The sequence below is a fragment of the Gastrolobium bilobum genome, unplaced genomic scaffold (assembly GCF_033153095.1).
Source record: "Gastrolobium bilobum isolate Gb01-03AN ecotype WA unplaced genomic scaffold, APGP_CSIRO_Gbil_v1 utg2887, whole genome shotgun sequence".
Classification (NCBI taxonomy): Eukaryota; Viridiplantae; Streptophyta; class Magnoliopsida; order Fabales; family Fabaceae; genus Gastrolobium; species Gastrolobium bilobum.
Genome location: NW_026897225.1, coordinates 132,716 through 149,429, shown reverse-complemented (window position 1 = coordinate 149,429; position 16,714 = coordinate 132,716). Strand labels below are relative to the sequence as shown.

The 16,714-nt window shown below is 38.0% G+C and overlaps 1 protein-coding gene across 2 annotated transcripts in view; it reads left to right on the top strand.

The window, feature by feature from the left end:
• Positions 1-16,714, top strand: part of LOC133304964 (inorganic pyrophosphatase TTM1) — a 33,793-nt gene that overhangs the window by 4,347 nt on the left and 12,732 nt on the right. Inside the window, exons 4-10 of one of the 2 annotated variants that reach the window (XM_061505050.1) lie at positions 84-279; positions 396-509; positions 601-774; positions 6,759-6,953; positions 9,311-9,433; positions 9,510-9,622; positions 9,845-9,893. In XM_061505050.1, coding sequence (XP_061361034.1) covers positions 84-279; positions 396-509; positions 601-774; positions 6,759-6,953; positions 9,311-9,433; positions 9,510-9,622; positions 9,845-9,893 — 964 coding nt within the window. Of the gene's footprint in view, positions 1-83; positions 280-395; positions 510-600; positions 775-6,758; positions 6,954-9,310; positions 9,434-9,509; positions 9,623-9,769; positions 9,894-16,714 lie in introns of both variants that reach the window. The other variant, XM_061505048.1, reaches the window with a different exon arrangement.

Below are 16,714 nucleotides of genomic sequence, written 5' to 3'. Positions count from 1 at the left end.
AATCATCATATTATTCCAAACCAGGATTTTATTGCATTTATACTATTATTTTATTGGTTTCTTTTGTACTCTTTTCATTACAGGACTGTTGAAGTCCCTAGCTCCCGCATTGTAATCATAGAAGGCATCTATGCCTTAAGTGAAAAGTTACGACCTTTGCTTGATCTTCGTGTTTCTGTCACCGGTGGAGTTCATTTTGACCTTGTCAAGCGTGTTTTGCGGGACATTCAACGTGCTGGTCAAGAGCCTGAAGAAATAATACATCAAATCTCTGAAACGGTTTTTCACTGATCCCATGTTAGATTTTTTGTCTGTAGGAGTTTAGAAAACATGCATCTGTAAGACCAAGAGACATCTGCTATAATTCTTACCTATTATTTTGTTTCCTTTTGTAGGTATATCCTATGTATAAAGCTTTTATTGAGCCAGATCTCCAAACAGCACATATAAAAATTATTAACAAGTTTAATCCATTCTCTGGATTCCAGAATCCCTCCTACATATTGAAGGTGACCCATGCTATGTTATCATAGTAAGGTTCTTCATATTTTCAAGTGTCTTCATGATGATACATTATGCTGAGTGTTTCTACTGTTTTAGTCAGCAAAATCTGTGACAGTAGATGAAATCAAGGCAGTTATAGCTGCAGAGCATACTGAAACCAAAGAAGAAACATATGACATATATCTTCTACCTCCCGGGGAAGACCCTGAAGCATGTCAATCATATTTGAGGATGAGAAACCGGGATGGAAAGTACAATCTCATGTTTGAGGTCAGGTGATTGAAATTTAACATTTTAGATTTTTATAGTTGTATTATTTTTTAAGAGAATGTTTTTTAATCTAGAATAATCCAAGAGTACTTCTCTTGGCAGGGTACTCCCCTGATAAACCGAAAGTACTTCTCTAGGGTGAAGTGCTCCTCTGACTCAAAATCTAGATACTTTTTGACTAAAGAAAACTAAATATCATATAATGATCAAAAGCGTCTCATAATAATCAAAATCGTCTCAACTGTTTGCATTGATTATCTATCTGTAGACCCAACATACTAAACATCCTAATAAGTTATTACCATTCTATGTTGGAATAAGATAATCCAAAATAGAATAAAATCCCTAAATAACAAATGACAATAAATAATTTCAATTTGAAAACCCTAATTGGGAAAATAAAATCCCCAAATTAAATAACAACACAAATGCCTAATCTAAACCGTTCCCCCTGAGTGAGAAGAACTCGCTTTCGGGGAGTCAAAGGACAAAGAAAGAGCCAATGGGGCAGAATCCAGCAAACAAAAATCATCCTCCAGGTTCAATGTAGAATCCAAAACAAAACAATCCTTCCATTTTGCAAAGTAGTTGAGAAAAGGAGGAGCAAGAGAGAGTTGATGTACATATCATTCAGCTCAACCTCAAGCACATCTGATTGCTGAGAAACAGTAGGAACTTGAGGAGATACGGGGCTTGTATAAGGGAGGTTGGGGGGCTCTGAAAGGTGTTAGATCCTCCATTTTGAAAACAGGACTAGTATTCAAATCATCATGCAAATCAAGTAAATATGCATCAAAGCCACTAGTATTGGTCTAGTGGTGAAGGGTTTGGGTAGGTTGTATTAGGTTATGCGTTCAATTCCCACTTGTATCCAAAAAAAGTAAATATGCATCAGACTCAGATGTAGTGGAAATTTGAAAAGGCCCAAGAGCTCTAGCATGCAATTGTTTAAGTGTGTGGGGTGAAGATTAGGACTATTTCTTATCTTACCATAACATAGTCACTTACATTAAAACTTTGAGCCCTACAGTGCACTTCAGCGGCAAGTTTATAATTAAAGGAAACTCACTCCTAATTTCAGCATGCAAATCAGGAATATTGGCAGCAAAAGGTTCAACAGATTTTGAGGGTCTAATAGAATGGGTAAAGTATCAAGATCAACAGAATGACAAAGGGTTAAGCTATGGGCAATCTCATATGAACTCTCTCCAACGTGTTTACTAGCGTCATCACATTCTCTGTTATATGGATTATCCCTATTAAACTCATCAAGCATAATACCTGCAACTGTCACCTCTAGGTTATCAAACTCGTGGGAAGGCTCTATAATAGAAGGATCAAGGAAATCCAATTTAACCGCCAAGACAATGGCGAACCATAGTTGTCAATAGCGGTGAGTAGCGGCGCTAAACCGCTACAGTAGCGGGTAGCGGCGGCCGACCGCCACAACCTGCGACGCGACGCGACGCCGGCCGGTAGCGGAGGTGGCGGCGTAGCGTAGCAGTTCTCACATGCCGGAGAAGAAGACGCTACAGGACGCTACGGGAAAAAGGGAAAGAGAAGACCTTTTTTTTTTTAATTTGCTGCTTCAAACAAAACGGCGTCGTTTTCCTTTGCATTGGGGGTATTTTTGTCAAGAGAAAAAGTTTATTATTAAGTCACAAATAAAGGACCCATTACCACCACATTACACGCGGGAAAGAAGAAAGAAAACGTGGCAGTGTGGCACCAAAGGAGAACGATGGAGTTGCAGTAGACAACCAAGGTGTTTTTTTTTCCGTTCCTTCCTTCTTCCACTCTTCTCCGGCAAGAGAGCTTCTATTTTCCATTAAGTTCTCAACATTTTGAGGCTTCTTTGTTTCTTCCTCCTTCCACTCTTCACTCTTTCTTTTATCTTCACTACCCATTCTTCTTCTTTGATGGAGGCTTCTTCTTTCTTTTTCTTTTTTACTTATTCTTTTTTGCTTATTTTTTTTTGGGTACTTCTGGTTTTATTTTTACTTATTCTTTTTTGCTTATTTTTTTTTTGGGTACTTCTGGTTTTATTTTTACTTTTTCTTGCTTGTATTTTTTTTTTTTTTGGTAAACTTTCTTTCTTGTATTATTTTTCTGGGTAAACTTTTTTACTTATTCTTTCTTTTATTTTTACTTATTCCCTTTTACGTTCAAATTTGCTATTGCAAGTCCCTTCCTTCCCTTTTTTTTCCAGCTTGTAATATATTGTTGTGCAGCTTGTGCTATGCGTATGCCATGGTTAGGCCTACATACAAACAGCCACACAATATAATATACAATAAGTACACAAAACAATATGCATGACATATATAACTAGAGCATGGGTGGACTGATAGTTGAGCATTTATATTAGTTAAGACTGTTCTGTTAATACTTCACCGTAGTGGCAATACCGCTACCCGCTACACCGCTATACCATTTTTGGGGTCGGCCGCTACCGGCCGCTAACTGCTATTGACAACTATGTGGCGAACACTATATCCGCCTCGAGATTTTATTTTTCAAGCTGCCTATGGGTCAAAAGGTGCAAACTCTCTTTTGTAGCACTTTTGTTGCTGATGCCGTGGTAGGTATCTTACCATGATTTGTGGGCCTAGAGGCAGACACACAATTAGAAGCGTTGCTAATAGTGAGCTGAGGAATAGCTCCAGATTGGGAAGGAGAAGGGCGAGGAGAACGTGGGGTGGGGAAACGCCTTTGATGAGGTACCCTATTAAATTGTTCTACCTCCCTTTCTTTATGAAAGGTCTCATGAAGGATAGAAGGGGATAAGAGTCGCACCTCTCTCTTGATAACGACTAGCAACCCATTAGATAATTGCCTACAATTCACCTTTGGTCCATGAGATGGTTCCTATGGTAGGTAAAGAAGTATTCATCTTGTAGTTTTTAGCTCACCACACCCCTACTATTTGTAGGCTCTAACCCTCTTTGACGTTGCTCTTGCTCAACAGTACCCCAATACTATCTAGTAGAGTTGGTAAGCTTAGTGGTGACTAACTTAACCTTATATGGGTCAGAGCAAGAAAAAGGGGGAAAATAGTTCTCAATTTGATGAAGCCAATCAATGAACACTTATGCATCTAAGCTACCATCAAAGGTTGGGATTTTTAATTTGACTTTCATGAGGATCATCATCATTATGCATATTACAATGATGGGAAATCACCTTGACAGTTACTCACACTTCTTTAGATTTGTCCAACATGACCCAAGGTTTCATTGTCTTTAGTTTGTAAACCCTCTGAGATCTCTCCCTTCCTTTCCTAAGGCAGTCATTGTTTTTGTCCATTTGGTGCCTAATAAAGGGAAGGAGTTTTGCGACCTAGGCTTGGTTAGATATCTCATTGATATTTTCCATAATAACAAATTGGATAATAAAATGGGAAAATATTTGCTTAAATTAACCAAATCTGAGTGCAAGTTATCAACGTCAATTTGTAAGGAGCAAATGGTAATGTAATAATAAGCTAAGTGAAATATAAGGAAGAAACAAAATGCAGACCTTAAACCTAGCACAGAAAGTGATAATGATAAACTACTCTAAATGCAATGTAAACTTAAAAGATAATAATGTCATGTAAGCGACAAAGAAGAATGCAAATTAAAGCTAGAGCTAACAAGAAGAAAAGGAAATATGTTTTTTCTTCTTCTTCTTATTATTATTATTTTTTTTGGGGTGAGGAAAGTAAAGAGAAGCTAAAAGGGAAAGAAAAATGCAAGGTCTGACACAAATTACTCAACCCTTAGTAACAGAAATATTAGGCAAGTTTCAAAATGGCGATAATGCCCCTGAAATGTAGTTTAGGAGGCCGAAATGTAGTATAGCCCAAGATCCTTGTTATTGGCATCAAACTAAAAAAATGAGCCCAAAATCTTGCTGAGGGAGGCCCAAGAACCTAGTAAAAGTGGTCTTGGTCAAAGTCAATGGTCGATAATCAAAGTTTGACATGGAAGTCTATAGTTGGAAGATGTGGTAGAGTGCTCTGACTGGACATAGCTAGGGATTACGTGGCAGATGCAGGAAGTAGGAGATTCTGTATTAACCAAAATGTTGGGAATGGGTAAGAACTTAGGGCGCGTTATATTTCTGAATCCACCGGAAAGCATGGTAGGGGAAAATACTTTCCAACGTTTGGTAGCTCAAATTGCAAAACTTCCCAGGCCAAATTTGTTTCCAGGAAAATGCTTTTGTGCGAAAATTTTCGTACGGTCTGACAAATGAGAAATCCAAAAAATATGTGGAATTGTTGACTGCCCGGGGAAGCCAAAATTAAAGCGCGAAAATGTGGACAAAATTGACCTTCAATTCGTACGATCTGTAGATATGGGTCTTCACAAAAGGTAAAGGTGGGGTTATTTTGGTAAAATAACCTCTTATTCCCACTAATATTTCATAACCAACCAAACACAAACTCAGAACTTAACTTAATTTTTTCGGAAAAATATGGGTCTACCAAACAGCTTTTTAGTAACATTCCAATAAAATATATTTCCCACTACATTCCGGTAATAATTATTTTCCGGATAATTTTTTTTTTCTCTTGTACCAAACGCCCTCTTAGTCTTTGATGCCAAATTTGTTGTAGAACAATCCAAGAGTATCCCTCTTGGCAAGGTAACATAAAACTCAATAACACATAATAATCAAAAGCATCTCAATTGTTTACACTGGTGACATAACACAGCCAAACATCCTAATAAGTTATTCTGATTCTAAATTGAAATAAGATAATAAAAATGAAATACAAAAAATAATTCCAAATTGAAAATTATAATTGCGAAAATAAAATCCCCAAATTAAATAAAAAACAAATAACTAAATATAAACCAATGTCTAGCTGAGGCATAAATTTTGTCTAGTTTAATAATATGCATTTATTTTATACCAATACTTCATTGATTTTTATACCAATACTTCATTGATAATATTGTTCATGGCTTCTGCTTCAAGATAAATATAGAAAATAAGCTAAACAGGCGAATTGGGATTTATACAGTACCCTAGTTCTCGAAAAACATAAAAAATGGTTAGAAATTCAATAACCTTTCAATAGAAGTCCTAAACATCCTTTTCATACGGTGTAAATTAACCCTAAAGCGCCTAAAGAAAAAAGAAGAAGAAAAATTTAAAGATAATTGATTACAATCCAATTAGCATTAAACACTCTTAAAAGAAAAAGAATGCTTCCCCAAAATAAAGATAGCTGATCACAAACCAAATAGCATCAAACAAGCCTAAAATTAGAAAAAAATTAAAATTAAAATAAAAAATTATTATTTTATCACTGAAAATAAAAATAAGCCCAAAAACCACAATTCTAAGCTAATTTTTGGTGCTTCATAAATGGTTTTTCTTTATTTGATCAAACAGTTTGCTACTTGCTATTTTGTAATTTTTTCCCCAAGATTTTCAAAACTCTGTTTGTTAAATAAAAAGTTTATCAAAAACCTGCTGTAAGGAAAAAGAAGCCTGAATGCAACCAGCCTCAGAAAAAATCACCTCTGATAAAACTTTCAAAACTTGCAACTTGTATACAGCTTTTTTTTTTTGTTGGGTGTACATACCTACAACAGCTTCTTTGCAAAATGAGTCATCATAATTAATGAATCATCTACTCTACTTGTTTTCCTTCCTTTACTGTGCCTTCTTTATGGTGTTTGTCTCAAACTTCTTTCTTTGATAGGCGCTTTTGTCCATGATTAGTGGGTTATCATCTTTTCTTTCTCTCTTTCATGCTCTATCTCTATGGTTGTGTGTGTATGCATATGTGCTCATGTGCTGCTAAAAAACATTGGTTAAAAGAAGTGTGAAGTTTGTTTCAAAATGTTTGACAGTTATTTAAAAAACCTGTTCTCAGATCTTCTCTTTCGATATCCTACATGAGTCTGAGATTTGCTGTGAAGTTTGCATTTAGCATAAAAATTACTGAAAAGACCTCTACAATGATAGTCCTCTCTTGTTTTCAGGAATGGGTTACAGATAGTCCATTCATAATATCACCTAGAATTACTTTTGAGGTCAGCGTGCGCCTTCTTGGAGGGCTGATGGCCTTGGGGTACACAATTGCAGCTATCCTGAAAAGAAGCAGCCATGTATTTTATGATGATAAAGTGTCCATAAAAACTGATTGGCTAGAACAACTTAATCGCCTATATGTTCAGGTATAACAGCATATTGTTCATATATTCCCCTTTTCACTTTTTTTATGCCTTTTGGTCTTAGTCTACCCTTACTGTTTGTTGTCTGCGAATGGTATCACTCAAAAATGTATGTTCTTTATCTACAGATTTAATTGTTGGGTGCAATAAATTTTCCAGTGCTAGCTGGTCCGTATGTTCTTAGTAGTTCACATCCTATTTATCCATGTTTGTTTTTATTAACTTGTGGCCTGCTAGTCATGGGTTCTAGCTGTGGAAACAACCTCTTCATTTACAGGGGTAAGGCTGCTTACATTTAACCCTCCCCCAGACCCCACAGCAGTCAGAGCCTTGTGCATTGTGCCACCTTTTTTTTGTTTCTTAACCTTCGCTATGGTAATACCTTACTAATGTTTTATATCATGATTTTATTCCACATGCTAAGAACATGTCTTGATTATTATTCACTCAGTTTTCACTTTTTTATTGACTTCCATTTTGTCCGTCTTATGCCTTTGGTGGTTAGACAATCATTTACTATGTATTTATGTGCTGAATTTCAAATATCTGATGCTTATTAAATACATATGGAAGAAGGACTGAATGTCAGTCAAACATATTTGTTGATAGAGTATCTTATTAGTTTATCAAAAAAGGTAAAGTATCTTATTACTAATACAATATCTTATTCTAGAAGATATTGATATATTGCATATAAGTTGACTCTTATTATTAACTATTTGTGTTTCCTTTATTCGTTCTATGGTTGATTCACAGTTAATATATGATGTAAAGGTTTTGAAAATCTTTTTTATTTTTTTTGGGTTCTAGGTTTCATTCATTGATATGTGTAAAGAACCAATTCAACCTAAAAGCTTAAGCTGTAGGGTGAGGCCAAGGAAGTACGGACACTTGTAAAAACAGGAAGAGTCGGGTCCGACACACTCCGACACGCTCCGACACGGTGTCGGACACGCGGTTGACTTTGTCCGACACGTTGACCATTCCGACACGCGAATTTGACCGTGTTCGACACGGTCAAATGACATTTTCGTAATTTTTTTAAATTTTTTTTTTTTAAAAAAATTTATTTTTTTTAAAAGTTAAAATATATTAATAAAGCTTCCACCTGATCATATCAATTTTATCTTTTTGTCTTTTTTCCCCTTAAGTAGATAAGAGATCATTTCAGCATCATTGTTGTCAATTCCTATCATGCTCTTGTTGTATCTTCTTCTCTCTGATCTCTCTAATATGATTTGATCTCTCTATCTGATATTATATCTCTCTCTCATCCCAGTTCTTATTTTTTTTATTAAAGCTTCCATCTTTATAACGTGTTGATGGGTATTATTAATTTAGTTTCATTTTTTTGTTAAATTATTAAATATTAAATGAAATATACACTATATAAATTAAAAATATTATTTAATATTAAAACGTGTCCCAACGTGTCGAAATCCATAATTTTTTAGGATTGACGTGTGAGAGTGTCGTGTCGTGTCACGTGTCGCGTGTCGTATGGGTGCTACATAGGGTGAGGCTACATTAATGGTTTTATATATATCTTTAACACGCCCCCTCACGCGAGAGCCCATTGGGCTTGAAGGGTGAACAATTCACAGACCCTCATACCTGTGCTAAGAAACTCTACAAGACTTGATTAATTGTTAATTAAATGGGGGGGGGGGGTGAGGATCGAACCCGTGACACCGACGCTCTGATACCATGTAAAGAACCAATTCAACCCAAAAGTTGAAGCTGTAGGGTGAGGCTACATTAATGGTTTTATATATATCTCTAACAATATGTCCTTTCCTGTTTCCTCTGTGAAAATACATTGACTATTAGGAAGCATTCTTGTTTCAATATGAAAAATTATTCTCTGAATTTTGACTAATAACTGTTGATCTGTTGTTCTGTTAAAATGAGCATCTTATATGTTTCATTGTTGTTTATATATAAAATCTTTCACCTATCCATATTTTTTTTCTTTTCCCGTGTGTAAGAGTGGCCATGGGCTAGGCTTAAACGCTGTATTAGCACTAAGGGCTAGTCAGGCTTATATCTAGCCCTGTTTTGGTGTGTAATAAAGTTATAGAGCCCAACCTTGACCACCACTCAGCCCATTTTAATGACTACATAAATATATATGTGTGTGTGTGTGGAGCATATTGGCCCTGATTTTGAAAACTCAAGCTCAGGTATATCCCTGTTTGTAAATTGCCTTTTTCCTGCACTTATTTTAAACCCAAGCACATAAAATTTTCGGATTGACTTGGGTTGCCAATGGGACTCGGGCCAAATGCCCACACCTATTCTGTTTGTGTATTTGTTTCCTTTGTTGTCAGTAACTAAATACTTGTTCATTTTTTTTGAAGGTGCAAGGGAAAGATAGAAACTATGTTAAGTTTGTAGCAGAGAAACTGGGGTTGGATGGTTCATATGTTCCTCGCACTTATATTGAACAAATTCAGCTAGAAAAACTTGTAAATGATGTGATGGTATGAGTCATTATACCACCTTTTGCTTGTGCTTTGCATATTTGGACACTGAATGACTGATCTCGTCAAACTGCAGGCACTGCCAGATGATCTGAAGACAAAACTAAGCATAGATGATGATTTGGTTTCAAGCCCCAAAGAAGCGCTTTCCAGAGCTTCTGCAGATAGGAGAATGAAGTATCTCAATCGGTACTTACTAATTTACCTTGCCTGGAAAAGAATGTTGATATGTCTTCTACTTGCTTTTCATGTTTGGGATAAAAATTTCTGAATCCTATGGAAAAATATATTGAAGTAAGGTCCGTGTGATGTTTTTCTCATGTTTGTATTCTGTAGTGGTATTTCACACTCGTTTTCAAATCAAAGAGACAAGAGTCTATCTAAGCTGACTAGACTTGCTATAAATAACAGAAGATTCGATGGGAGAGCTCTAGAATCACCTACACCGATTGCTAACCAAGTAAGATATAATATTTTCCTTAAGAAGTCATACAATGACTATCATTTTTGCTTGTTCATTCATCAATGTATCTCCTGCGGTATCTTATTTTGCAGAACGTGGAAAAGTTACTTCCTGAGTCTGCAAATAGAAATGTTGAAAATAATGATATGCAATTATACTGCATGTTGGCAAGAAATTTTAAAAGAGGAATTGTGGCAAGTTTATATTAAATTTAGTGGATGTTATGTGTTGTAAATATAAAAGGAATACTCATGTAATTATTGTAGATTTGTTTTTCCTTTATATAAGACAAATTATGATAGGAAATATTTGTGAGAGACTATAGAGAAGATTTGTTTCCTTAGATTTGGCTCCTTATTAGGAAAGTAATTACTATATCTATTGATATATTGTAACACTCTGTATATAAAAAAATAAATTAATAAAATTCAGAATTTCAAATTTCAACTTGGTATCGAAGCTCTTGATTCGGGAGACTTTGCTTCCATGAAAAAGAAGCCCTAATTTGCCATCATTGCAGCTGCCGCCTTTGATCTTTCGTTTTGGGCCTTCGACGCGATCAGTCCTTTCCTGGCATCTTAATCCACAACTATCGCCATTTGCCTCCTTCAATTTGATCAATGATCCTGCTAGACAAACCGCCATTCGCCTAGCAGCCTACTTCGGAGACCTAGCCTCAAAGCCTCCTTCAAGCATTGCCACACTTGCATTGTTTTGCTTGCCGGTGTAAGACATGTGCCATCGTCGTAGGCTCCTCTCACCATGCCAAGAGTCTATCCTCGTTTGTCGACGTCCTTTGCCTCTGTTAGAATAGATATGATTAGATATGATTAGATACGATTGGATACGATTAGATATGATTAGATTACTTCCTATCTGTAAATATTATTCCTTTGGATTAGTTCTGGGCTTCTCACTTAAGCCCATTAGGGTCTCTATATATTGTAACTCTTTGTATCAGATTAATACACAACATATTATTTTATATTCAAGTTGGTACCAGAGCTCTTTTGTTCTGGGGACCCTCGCTTCCGCTTAAAACCTTGTTTTCGCTTTAAAACCTAAGCCCACTGCTTAAGAGTCCTCTTTTCTTTGCCGTGCGTCCTTTCGGCAAGCCATCAAGGGCTGTTAACCCCTTCTGAGTAATTCCCGAACGCGTCAGCACCTCCGACGGCCACCGGAACCACCGTCCATCACTGTTCAGGCTGCCGGAGAAGTTTTCCGGCGAGTTTTCAGCCCGGACCATACGCGATCAGGACCGTCTCCTCCCGGCCATCAAGTCTGTGGAAGTCCGGCCACCATCGCAGCCGTCACGCGCCACCTTCTACCGGCGCGTGTGCACTGTTCCGGCAGCTTTTTCCGGTCGGTCTTGGACAGAGAAGCTCGCCTTCTTCTCCTCTTTCCAGATCTGTGGTTGGTTCTCTGTGGGTCTGACTTTTTGTGCGCACCTCTTCTTGATTGGTGATCAGGTTCGTTCCTATTTACTCGGTTTATATCTTTGTGATTTAATATAATGGCAACAACTTCTCCTGTTCATTCGGAGGTCAGTTCTCCACCTCCTCCTGTCAAAAGTTCTCCCAATATCATCTCCACTAATGTTGGATCCATTACCTCTTCAAAGTTGAAGGGTTCTGTGAATTACAAGAACTGGGCCATCTCTGTTCGAGTTTGGTTCTTTGGACAGGGACATGGGAACCATCTCACAACTAAGTCTACTGATGTTCCTAAGGAGGAAAAGTCTGATTGGGAAAAGATTGACAACCAGCTTCTGAGTATCCTTTGTCAGTCTATTGATCCAGTCGTCTTGGACATCTTCTATTCTTCTATAACTTGCACTGAAGTGTGGGAGGAAGCAAAAAACCTCTACACTAATGATGTTCAGCAGCTCTATTTCATCATTTCTTAGTTTATGGAACTGAGCAAATCATCTGACATTCAGATGGAGACATATGTTGGCAAAAGTCGATCTTTGATGCAGGCATATTTGGATATGTTGCCTTATCCTACTGATGCTTCTGCATATCAGAAACAGGTGGAACGTCTCTTTATGGTTGTCACACTGTCTGGTCTCCCCGAAGAATATGATAATGTCCGGGATACTATCTTGACTAGTGGGGATCCTGATCTATCAATGACGTATCAGCGTCTTCTGAATCTTAATAAGAAATCTGCTCCTGCATCGTCTGCTGTTGTTGATTCCACTGCTCTAGTTTTCCGTATTGACTTTCGCGAGAACATTGGAGGTGGACGTGGTCGTGGTAGAGGCCAGGGAGGACGTGGCCCAGGAAGACGTGGCCAGCGACCTCGTTGTCATTATTGTTAGCAACTTGGTCATTATGAGGAACGTTGCTACACAAAGTATCCTCACCTGCGACCTTCTCATGCGGCTAATATAGCTCAATCGGATGCTGCTTCAAATGGTACAGTCTCTCTCTCCTCTGAAGACTATGCAGTACTCCAGACCTTTCTCAGGAAGGCCTCTCCTCAGTCTCAGGCCTCTGCTTCAGAAAGTGATAATCCCGTTGCTTGTGTTTCTCATTCTGCATCACTTGGTCCTTGGATATTTGACTCAGGTGCTACTGATCACCTCTGTGGTAATAAGGAACTCTTTTCATCCCTTGCATATTCTGATAATTTACCCTTTTTTACTCTTGCTGATGGCACTAAGGCCCCTGTTCATGGGATTGGACAAATCTGTCCAACCTCTTCATTGACCTTGACATCTGTCTATTACATTCCTAACATCCTTTATAATTTAATATCTGTTAGTAAATCGATCAACTCTCTTAACTGTATTGTCACCTTCTCAAACCATTCTGTTTCTGTGCAGGACCCGGGTACGGGGAAGACGATTAGAGTGGGTCGTGAGTCACGGGGTCTGTTCTACCTGGTTATGCCGAGTCTTTCAGTTGCTTGTTCTCTCACAGAATCTCCACAACTCATCCACAGTCGCCTCGGGCATCCTAGTCTTTCAAAATTACAGAAGATGGTTCCTCTTTTATCCGGTTTTCAGACTTTAGATTGTCAGTCATGTCAGCAAGGAAAGCACATACGCTCCTCGTTTGCTAATCGAGTCAATAAACGAGCTGATGCTCCTTTTTCAATTATTCATTCAGATATTTGGGGTCCTAGTCGTAGTGTGTCTGTTTTAGGTTTTCAGTATTTTGTTACCTTTATTGATGATTTTTCCCGTTGTACTTGGATTTATTTAATGAAAAACCGTTCTGAGTTATTTTCTATTTATCAAAAATTCTCTGCTGAAATTCATACTCAATTTGGTGCTTCTATTCGTATTTTACGTAGTGATAATGCTATGGAATATGTTTCTGTTGACTTTTCTAATTTCTTAGCCACACATGGTACTTTACACCAAACTACTTGTCCTCACACTCCACAACAAAATGGAGTAGCTGAACGTAAGAATAGACATCTCATTGAGACTGCACGGACTCTTCTCATTCACATGCATGTTCCTCTTCACTTCTGGGCCAATGCAGTCCTTGCCTCTTGTTTTCTCATCAACCGTATGCCTTCATCTGTGCTTAATAATGAAATTCCTTATAACTTATTGCTTCCAGATGTTCTTCTCTATCCTCTATCCCCTCATGTCTTTGGTTGTACCTGTTTTGTTCATGATCTCACTCCTGGTAAGGACAAGTTAACATCCAAAGCCTTTAAATGTATTTTTCTTGGTCATTCTCGTCTTCAAAAGGGTTATCGTTGTTACTCTCTCGATCTTAAGCGTTATTTAGTTTCTGCCGATGTCATCTTTCTTGATCAACAACCTTTTAATTCTATCCCATCTCAATTGTCACAGGTTGATCATGTTCTTCCTGTTCCTTTTCTTGACTTGTCTTTGCCAGCTGCAAGTGCTTTTATTCCAGATGAGCAACCTATTGCTTTTATACCTGAGGACTGTCCACTTTTCACCTATCAGCGTCGCAAAACTGTGCCTCCTGTCGACTCGACTCTTGCTGACTCATCGTCCACTGCTGTTGATTCTTCCCCTCCGGCTCCTTCACCAGAGGCTCTTCCCATTGCTCAAAGAAAAGGTACACATACTACTCGTAACCCTTATCCTCTTTATACCTTTTTGAGCTATGACCGTCTTTCTCCACCTCATTTCACCTTTGTTTCTAGTCTTTCTTCTGTTTCTATTCCTAAGACCACAGGTGAAGCACTTTCCCATCCAGGGTGGCGCCAAGTGATGCTTGATGAGATGACTGCTCTTCATTCCAATGGCACTTGGGACCTTGTTTCTGCTCCTCCAGAGAAATCTATCGTTGGTTGTCACTGGGTTTTTATTGTGAAAGTTGGACCTGATGGCCATGTTGATCGACTCAAGGCACGCCTAGTTGCAAAGAGTTTTACTCAAATCTTCGGCCTTGATTATAGCGATATATTCTCTTCGGTCGCTAAGATGGCGTCAGTTCGCCTATTTCTTGCTCTTGCTGCTGTTCGTCACTGGCCACTCCTTCAACTTGACATAAAAAATGCCTTTCTTCATGGTGATTTACAAAAAGAAATTTATATGGAGCAACCACCTGGTTTTGTTGCTCAGGGGGAGTTTAGCAAGGTGTGTCGTCTTCAAAAATCCTTATATGGTCTTAAGCAGTCTCCTCGGGCATGGTTTAGTCGCTTCAGTTCTGCTGTTCACGCGTTTGGCTTAATTCGCAGTAAAGTTGACCATTCTGTATTTTATAGGATCACATCTCCTGGTAAGTGCATCTATTTGTTAGTCTATGTTGATGACATCATCCTCACCGGGAGTGATCAAGCTGGAATTCGTCAGTTAAAACAATATTTATTCAGTCAATTTCAAACAAAGGACCTCGGGAAGCTGCGTTACTTCTTGGGAATTGAGGTAGCACAATCTAGACAGGGCATTTCTATCTGTCAAAGGAAGTATGCCTTGGATATCCTAGAAGAGACTGGTATGTTGGGGTGTAAACCAATTGATACACCCATGGATCCAATGTCAAGTTATTGCCCGAACAGGGGGAGCTGTTATCTGATCCTGGTCGTTATCGGAGGCTAATTGGAAAGCTCAATTATCTTACGGTGACTAGGGCAGACATTTCTTTTGCTATTAGTACGGCTAGTTAGTTCCTTGATTCCCCTTGTGATTCTCATTGGGATGCTGCTGCGAGGATCCTCCGATATATCAAAGGAGCACCAGGAAAAGGTTTGTTGTATTCAGATCAGGGAAATACAGAAATTTGTGATTATTCAGATGCTGATTGGGCAGGATCACCCTCAGACAGGCGCTCTACTTCTGGCTATTGTGTCTTCTTTGGAGAAAACTTAATTTCTTGGAAGAGCAAGAAACAACCTGTTGTTGCTCGATCTGTGCAGAAGCTGAATATCGTGCAATGGCAATTACTACATGTGAGTTAATCTGGTTAAAACAGTTGATTCAGGAACTTCGTCTTTGTGAACAGAAACAACTCATGACACTCATTTGTGATAATCAAGCTGCGCTACATATATCCTCTAATCCTGTATTTCATGAGAGAACCAAGCATATAGAGATTGATTGTCACTTCATTCGAGAAAGGATTCAGTCAGGAGAAATCAAGACAGCTTTTGTCAACTTTAATGATCAACTAGCGGATGTCTTCACTAAAGCTCTTAGAGGTCCTCGGGTTGAATTCATTTGTAGCAAGCTTGGTGCTCACAATATATACGCACCAGCTTGAGGGGGAGTGTTAGAATAGATATGATTAGATATGATTAGATTACTTCCTATCTGTAAATTTTATTCCTTTGGATTAGTTCTGGGCTTCTCACTTAAGCCCATTAGGGTCTCTATATATTGTAACTCTTTGTATCAGATTAATACACAACATATTATTTTATATTCAAGTGCCTCTATTACATGGGTCAGTTGTTCCAACTATAGACTCCAGAGTTTGTTATATCTTCAAACACTAGCCTCTTTCCTTGGGTTTTGTTTTGTCTTTGCCATGTTTCATGCTGCGCTTGTTGTCTCCTCCACCATCGAGCAGTTTGGTCTCTCGATCTTGCATTTGACTTTTCTCTTTAATGGGAATAATCATTTGCAATGGGCGCAAGTAATATGTACCACCTTTAAGGGAAACAAAAAATTGAACCATATGGAAGGAACCACACCTTGGAAAGATGACTCAAAATTTGATGTGTGTTGGTGAGGACTTCCTCATTATGTCTTGGCCCTTTGACACCTGAGGTCTACAGGAATTGTATGTTCTTTCTTACTGCTCACGAGATTTGGGAGAAAGTTCGCCAGACCAATTCTATGAAGCAGGACATAGCAAAATGTTATTACTTAGTTCATGTATGACTCGAGAGAGACAGTTACATGTTGTGGACATAATTCTCCAGTATCTTAAAAGTACAATCAGAAAAGAAGATTTGTATATTATTGAATTGTATAATATTTGTACAAGAGTTCTCTATTTAAAGAGACTAAAAACCTAATGGGCTAAGCCCAAATACACTTATAGAGTATTCTAACTATTACAAAATAATAATAAAATAATTCTATTATTTACAATACTCCCCCTTAAGCTGAGGAATGGATATTTATCATTCCCAGCTTGGTAGTAAGTTCTTGAAATCTCTCATTAGGAAGACCCTTGGTTAAGACATCAGCCAATTGACGACCAGAAGAAATATATGGAGTAGTGATCAGTCCACTGTCTAATTTCTCTTTAATGAAGTGACGATCAATCTCCATATGTTTGGTTCAATCATGTTGAACTGGATTGTGGGCTATACAAATAGCTGACTTGTTATCACAAAGTAACTTCACAGATCCTTCATATCTCACCTTGAGA